Source organism: Hippopotamus amphibius, chromosome X, assembly GCF_030028045.1.
Source record: "Hippopotamus amphibius kiboko isolate mHipAmp2 chromosome X, mHipAmp2.hap2, whole genome shotgun sequence".
In the NCBI taxonomy this organism is placed as follows: domain Eukaryota; kingdom Metazoa; phylum Chordata; class Mammalia; order Artiodactyla; family Hippopotamidae; genus Hippopotamus; species Hippopotamus amphibius.
The window spans coordinates 56794767-56803016 of NC_080203.1; the positions used below are offsets into that span (position 1 = coordinate 56794767).

The 8250-nt window shown below is 36.4% G+C and overlaps 1 protein-coding gene across 1 annotated transcript; it reads right to left on the reverse strand.

Moving 5' to 3' along the window:
• Window positions 1-3064: 3064 nt before the first annotated feature.
• On the reverse strand, window positions 3065-7097 carry PABPC5 (poly(A) binding protein cytoplasmic 5). Its single transcript, XM_057719359.1, has 2 exons — window positions 6877-7097; window positions 3065-6330 (listed from the first exon to the last, which is right to left on the reverse strand). Exon 2 carries the CDS (start codon window positions 6189-6191, stop codon window positions 5043-5045), a length of 1149 nt encoding a protein of 382 aa, XP_057575342.1. The 5' UTR covers window positions 6192-6330; window positions 6877-7097; the 3' UTR covers window positions 3065-5042.
• Window positions 7098-8250: the final 1153 nt, after the last annotated feature.

Consider the following 8250-nt stretch of genomic DNA (forward strand, 5'->3'; position numbering starts at 1 on the left):
TTAAGAAATTCACTTAGAAATGAAATATTCCTGAGGTTTAGTGTTACTGCAGTAGTCAAATAAGTGTTAAGAATAACCAAATATAGGGAATGAAAACAATTCATGATGCTTCACCCTAAAGTAGATGTCAAACTAGGTAAACTTTTACTGTCTTTATACTATTCATTTAGATTTATAACATTTTAATAACTTTCTCTATGTTCCTCCTTTTAATTATTCTTGAACTATTTCACAAATTCCCCTTTTAAAAAATTCTTCAGTGAACAGGTAAATACATTTGTCATCTTGACTTGCATTGCTTTGTTACCATCGTTGCCATAATGTAATAATATAGCTGCCCTTCGTCACAAACAGGTAAGGTATTTACACCTTTATTTGGGAACATTAATGTATAATATATTGTTTGTACAATGAAACCAATTAGATATATATGCTGGGGTTCCTGAAACTGAAAAAGAAAAGCTTGCAAATTCATTTCTGCGTTTGTTCTTTTCAGGGATTTAGTCTGCCCCAAATCCTGAGAGGTGACTCAGAAAAGAGTCACTTGCCATTCTGTGTAAATTAGTTTAAAATTACTTTTTAGATGCCCCCCAAATATTGATTTTAGAAGTCCTTGATTTTTCAAAAGCAAAATTTACCCTTTGGGAAGTTTCAAATCAATCTCGAAAACATGTAAAATTATTTATTCTACATTATAGAAGGCTTATTTATTACACAGAAGATGCCAACATCTGGTGTTTTACTTACTCTTAGTTCTAAAACAAAGAAAGTAATTATTCTGATGACTGAGACAGTCATGCCATACAATATCAGCACTCATCCCTTTTCTTGCAGTCTCTCTAAAGCACTAAATATTTTTTAAAATTAAATAAACTATGAAGGCCTCAGATTTTGATGAGAAGTTTAGTGAGAACATTGATTATTTGTTTTGTGCCAAATGGGAGATCTTTTAAAATTGACTTTGACTTTTGAGGGTGAAAGTACTTGGAGATGGTTTTTTAAATTTTCATAGGAATTACATCTTCAGTATTTGTATGTTGAGTTTAGTCAGGCCTTTCTCTTTTCAGATATCCAGTGGTAGCTAGATTACTTCTAACTATTGACCATAATCCCCTGGAGCCAAGTGGGATGCATTAACTTTCTTAAGGCTCCAAGAAACCATTTGTTAGGTTACAATTCATGGGAAGTAAATAACACCCTGAAATATGTAAGAATTAATTTATTTCAAATGCACAAGCAGTAGTGTCTCAGGGATTATCATTATTTCTTGGATCAGCATAGGAGCAAAATATGTGGAATAATCTTGGTCTTGAAGCACTATCCCGTGAATTTATTTAAAAACTATTACTCTACAAATAGACTTTTATCTAAGTTTTGCCAATTATTAGAAGCTCTGTCTAAGGGAGGCTCATCAATCAAGTGTTGAACATTGAGAAAAAAGAGAGCATAAGTGTAAAAGCATTGGTGACACCTTAACAATATAAGCACAAGTCTGTGTCATCAGTAACACTCTTAGAAGCACCAACCTTTGTAACCAATCTGTTCTTAATTATTTCTTCATAGGCTGAGGTATAATAAAAATGTCTTATTCTGTAAAGCTCATTTCTCTTGTCAAATACTGAGAAGAGAATTAGAAAGCAAACAAATGGAGAGATATAATCCATAGATTATGAATTCATTAATTCAACAAGTAATCATGGAATGTTAATTATATTCCAAGTATTGTCATAGGTGCTGGGAACACCTGTATCATCTATAATCAGTCATTTATTGATACATTTCTAATTATTCCCTTAAATTAGGGCATTTATTTATAAGTAAGATGGTATTCACGCCATTCCTAAATATTCCCTTAAAGAAATAAGTATTCTTACTTTTTTTCACTGGGCTAAAAATATCACTTACACATGTAGCATCTTATTTTTCCCCTTAACCAGAGATTCAACCAGAAAAGCACCAGGGTGCTTGAAACTTCCTGTACAGAAAATCCTCCCCAAATAACCTTTACTATGATGTTTGCAATCACACACACACACAAATGCTCTTAATTTTCTTCTCCCTGGACACATTTGAAACTCATACAAATGACTAACTTTGAAAAGCTAAAAAAAAAGAGTAAGAAAATCAAAAAGCAAAACCTTAGTATTAAACGTTCCACTCTTAAGTTGATCACTGATAGTACAGTTTTACTAATTTTTACTAATTATCTTGTACTAGAAAATGAATAATAACCTATTCTAATGCTTTGTCACTGATTTAATCTGTTCAGTTTTGCTCCCCCTTGGAGGCCTTAATTATTAGAAGTGTATTAAATGTAGCTAAAACTGAAAAGTACAAGATTGAAAAACTACCCAGGTGTTTGTGTTTAAATAGAGATTACTTTTCCTTTATATATTTCCCCTGCTTTTTACCACCTGAATTTACATAATTCTTTTGACTGATTTGCAGGGTCCTACATCTATGTTTTATCTGTACTTAGCCACATTTTAATTACTCCTTTTCTTTATACTGACTAGCTTTTTGAAAGCAGTAATAATTTAAATACTTAAATAATTTCCCAAAATGTATTAAATGCTTATATTTGAAGATTGTTACCATCTAGAAATCTTTCACAATTTATTCTGAATCAAAGCATTTGTAAAGGTCTTAACACTGACCTTCAGGCTTACAAAGTTAAATGAAAACTGGGAATTGGGGAAAAGGAATAGAGAATATATATGGTAAATAATTACCAATGTAACTATTTTAAATTTTATTTGAAGTTGCTTCGTTTTTGTATATCTTAATGATCACAATGATGTAAAGCAAGTAGGCTCATAAAATATGAAAAATTATATCCTGTTAATTTTTTTCTTTTGTCAATTTAAATGAAGACTATATCATTAACAGTTTTCAAATTTTAGATACATATATATCAATATGATGTGCATTTTTTATTTTTCTAGTAGATTTAAGCTTTTACATGCTATAAATATTTTTTATCAAGCTCATGTAACTCATACTGTTTTTCAGCAAGGATGTTCATCACAGCATTGTTTACAAGTGTAGAAACATTGAAAAACATATAAATCTCATTTAATAATGGACTACTTAGATAAGATATAGTTCATCCACACAATGGAATACTATGCAGTCACTAATTGATGATACAGATTGGCATTTATTGACATGAAAAGATGATTATGTTTTAGTTTAAAATTAAAAAAAATAACAGTACATATAGTATGTTTTCTTTTTTGTTTTTTGTAAAACAGTGTGTATACATAGGGGAAAAGGCATGAAAGGATATGCACGCACTTAAAATATTAATAGTGGTTATCTCTGAACTCTGGGAATTTTACTTCCTTCTTTATAAGTTTCTGCATTGTTGTACATTTTTTTACAAGGAGCATGTATTATGTTTATAATCAATAAAAACAGTAATTTCCATTTGAAAATATTTGCTAATGAATATACAAGTCATTTGTAGATAAAAATTATATAGAAACAGGTTATTCTCATTAATTTATGGGCAAATAGCCAACAAAAGTGTTAATAAAATTATATATTTATATTGTATTATGTATGAAACCAAAGATTTCTATATAAAGTAAAAACCAACTGAGAATAGAGATAAAACATTTTCTTACTGTTGGATCTATGGTATGAGTGAATCCTATTTTTAAAAAGTAATTATTTAAAGTTTACATAAATTAGGTACTTATTTCTCTAATTCCAGAATGGATTTGAACTGGCATATATTAGAAGAAAGGCAATCCAGAGAAAATAAGAAAGTAAGTGTAATAAGGATGTAAGGTAGATGGATGTGGAGAAGAGACAACTGCAAATGAAATACAGAAAATCCATAGTATACAAATTACAGACTAAATAATATAACTGCGATATAGAACAGAACATTTTGTCACAACTTCCAAGCAGCCAGACAAAAAGAGAACCATACTGGATTAAGAGCTCTCATATGATAGATGGAGGCATGTGACTTAATCAAGAGAGAGGACCTTTTCCTTAACTTTGAAACATCTGTGAACATTATCTTATGGCTATATTCAACAATTTACAGGAGATAATGACAAGTTTAATAGAAGATGTTCCTCAAAGTAGTTTTCAACATCATTTCATGGGTTGTTACCTTGTATACTGACACAACAAAAGCTGAAGGTAATCCTAAAATTATCCATAGACAAAGGCAATTCAGTGCTGTTATTCACCTTTCTTGTTAATTAAATACGATCCAAGTATACCTACTAAGGAGTTTAGAAAAATGAGTGATAAAAATGTTCCATAAACTGTCTTCAAATATCAAATCTCTCAGGAAAGTTTTTAAAGATGAAACAGAATGTAATTAATCAATGTTTAAAGTGTTAATTTTCTAAGGTACTGATTGAGAAAATACCAATATGTCTATTTCTCTGGGCATGAAGTTAATAACGAAAACTCTCAAAACTTAGTCAAAATCACTATTAAGTCTGTGGTATGCCCACAATATATTAAAAAAGAAAAAAGTGTATAAATAAATAAAAGTAAGAAAGTTCACATCTTTTACAGGGAATATTCATTTTAAATAATAATTTAAAGTGAAATTATACACAAACATTAACTGGATCACATACCCTTTCCCCTGCTTTACTGATTTCTCAAAAAGCAAGTTACTAATTTTCACTGTGATAGACTCAAAAGTAAGGACCATCTCGAGAATACTTTCATAGAAGAAATTAAATTTAGTAGTGTTAGTGAAATAAGGAAGGAAATATACTCAATTACCTCACCTTGACTGGTTTAGAAAAAAAGCGTGTGAAGGAATAAACTTTATTCTACATATTCCTAAGGCTATTATATTGAAAAATAGTACAAAATGACAGTTTTACAAATAGAAATTATGTTCTTTACTAAAATGAACAAGGTTTTCTAGATTCACTTTTTTTTTCAAAAGAAAGTATTCACTTAAAAAAAATGTGAATTGACATAAAATAACCTCTTATCACAAAGTAGCCCAAACTAAGTAGGCACCAGCTTAAGGCCGAAACAAACTGAGCATTCTGTTCTCACCACCTGCGCCTGGCCTGGCCCAGGGTGACATGCAGAGGCTTGGAGCCCACTACACGACCATTCATCTCATCTACTGCTTTGGTAGCCTCTTCAAAAGAGGAGAAGCAGACGACACCAAACCCTTTGCCTTGCCCCACTTCCACCATCACTTTGGCCCGGCTAATTGATCCAAAGGAAGAAAATTCCTCCTTCAGTTTTTCATCATCGATGGTCTCGTCCAGGTTCTTTATATAGATAGGAACCCCTGGAGGCCGACTTTTTTCTTTTAATCTCAGCCGCTCAAATCTTCGCCTTAACTCAGCCAGACGTTCAATTTTCTTCTGTGCTCGCCCTACATAGAGGACTTTCCCATCGATGGACTTTCCATGCAGGTCTAACACAGCCTTTTGGGCAGCCTCGTGTGTCTCATATCTCACAAATCCAAAGCCTTTCGATTTCCCACTGGCATCTCTTATTACCTTAACACTCTCAGTTGGCCCATACTCACTGAAAAGTTCCTTCAGTTTGTCGTCATCCATGTCATCTCCAAAGTTTTTAACGAAAACATTGGTGAAAGTCGCTCTATCCCTAGTTCTAACTTCAGCTGCTCGCTCTTCCGGAAATTTGAATCGGCCAACGTACACCTGGCGGTTGTTGAGCCGCACTCCGTTCATGTGCCAGATGGCCCTATTGGCAGCGGCCAGGCTGTCAAAGTGCACATAGGCATAACCCTTAGAGCCGTTGTCGTCGCATACGACTTTGCAGGAGAGAATGCTCCCAAAAGCAGAAAACAGATAAAAAAGGGCCCTATTGTCTATGGTTTTGTCCAGGTTTTTGATGAATATATTTCCAACTCCAGACTTTCTTAAGCGGTCATCTGGCTGAGACCACATTAGGCGGAATGGTTTACCGTTAATCAAATCAAAATTCATGGTGTTCAGAGCCCACTCAGCATCTGCAGGAAAGCGGAAGTTAACATAGCCATAGCCCAGGGGGCTGCGGGTCACCGGGTCACGGCAGATGCGGGTGAAACGCAGAGGGCCAGCAGGCCTGAACTTTTTATATAACATGTCCTCGGTAACATCTGGGTCCAAGTCACCCACATATAGGGCAGCCTTGAGGTACTTCTTTTTCTTGCCAGCAGGATTAGGCTCCCCACTCCCCATCTCTCTGAGCACAGGGAGGAGGCTCTCTTGGGAGAGAAAAAAGGCTGCTTTCTCTAAGCTATGGGCCAAGCAGCTGTTCACAAACAGAAAAAAGCCAAGGCGAGGGAAGCTAAAAGCAGACTCAGAATCACTGTTGAGGCTGAGAAAATGAAGTTCAGAAACAGCTGGTCAGCAGGCTCAGAACAAACGCATCAGACAAAAAAGCACCCTAATAACGAATTCGTTCTCCCTAAGGGGGCTTAGAATTTCCACCCATTCAGATCTAAAATCAGTTTCGAAAGCCAGAAGTAGGAAAGAAATGTCCCTTTCCCCGTTAAATTGTAAGAAATCATCAAGCAGCTGGCTGGCTCCCCACATCGAGCCTTGCCAACAGAGGCCTCACGACCCGTTTTCTGCATAAATACAGGCCTCAAGCTCCTGTGGGCTCAAAATGATATCAACAAGGGCCGGGGCCGAACGTGTATTCCTCCGCCGACTGCCTGGCCGGTCTCAGGCGGGCTCACGGCTCACTAAGGCCGACCTACACACACTCAGCGTCAGCGAAAGGGCAGACTGGACACTTGGTGCGCTGCGGCCGGGCAGGCAGGCTGCAGGCGACGGATCGCACAGAGGAGACAGACAGACAGACACACGCGCGGGGGACCGGAGACCGCCCAGATACCCAAGATGCCCACTGGGTACGGACCGAGTGACGCGCGGTGATTTCGGCAGCCTGAGACTCCCGGCGGGTCCGGAGGGACTGACTGGCAGACGCGCACAGGGTCAGCTCAGACGTAAGGCGGTTCCGGACAGATGCAGGGCGGAGTCAGGAGAGAAGGGCAGATGCTAGGCGGGCGGGCAGAGCGCAGACCGATGGACAAGGATTGCTCCCCGCAGGACAGACCGACCCAGGACTAAAAGCCTGTAGCTCTGGTAGGGCGAGCGGGCGGGCGGGGCGCAGGGAAACCCGGAACCTTGCTAAGTAACTTCCCGCTTGCTCTGTGCCAAGATTAAAAAAAAAAAAAAAAGAAAAAAGAAAGAAAAAGATGTAAATGGTTTCTAGGTTTTTCTTTTCTTATTTTTGAAATTTTATTTATTATTTTAAAATATTACCTTTAGGCTGCTGACCTCAAAATCAAAGGAGGTGACGGCCTAGGCAGAAGGGACTCTAAGTTTTTTTTTTTTTTTTTTTTAATGAATCCCCTAAATCGTTTATGCTTAGGAAATAGCAGATAGGTTGCATACTTTCTTGAGTGCATTAGAAAGTCAGTTGACAGCTGTACTGGACTCCTAGTCCAGTGCTAAATGATCACAGGGTCAAATAAAACACAGGCCGTTTTGTGGTTGGCCTTTATTCTTACTTCATTAAATTTCAACATAATGGTAGCATTATCCCCAGATAGTGGGCAGAGTTCTTTTCGCTGCTCCAGTAATGCTAAGGTTTTAATGATTGGAGAGCCATAAAATGGCTTTCAATGGTACTTAGTGCCAGAAAACATTGAAGATGTGCTGCCCCCATAATTGCAAAATCTTAGTTAAAAAGATAAAAGCTGCAGAATCAATGCAAAATATAATGTTCGCAGATGAAATAAACACGTAAAAATAGAGGCACTTTACACAATTAATTACTAATTTCAACTTGAATTGTCAACTTTAAACCATTGCAGGGAACAATGCTATAAGATTAGACACAACTCAGATGTTTCCCAAGATCTCTCTTTAGAGTTTGTGGGAAATTGTTTTGAAGAGGAATGTTACCCTGTCTTCAGAAAATCGCCAATGTCTGTAACGCATAGCTCAACCAGCCCCTTTCACAAGCCCTCCCCTGAAAAAGAAAATTTGAACAAAGCATATGGCAATACTGTTAAGCTGGAAAAGATCCTGGCAGAAAAGGAATGCAAGAGAAGGACATCACCCCAAAGGATGTTGTCTTAGGAAGAAATTCTTAGAATAACAGACTAAATTCATATGTTGCTTCATTTCCTACAGTTTCTGTTAGACGTATTAGACGGTATAGTTGACTAAGGATGACAATTTACCCTCATTATTTACTCAAATGTTTTGTAATTTTCTTTACTGA

Bases quoted from the DNA above. Each gene is read 5' to 3' on its own strand.
- PABPC5 (XM_057719359.1), bottom strand. From the start codon at position 6,191: ATGGGGAGTGGGGAGCCTAATCCTGCTGGCAAGAAAAAGAAGTACCTC.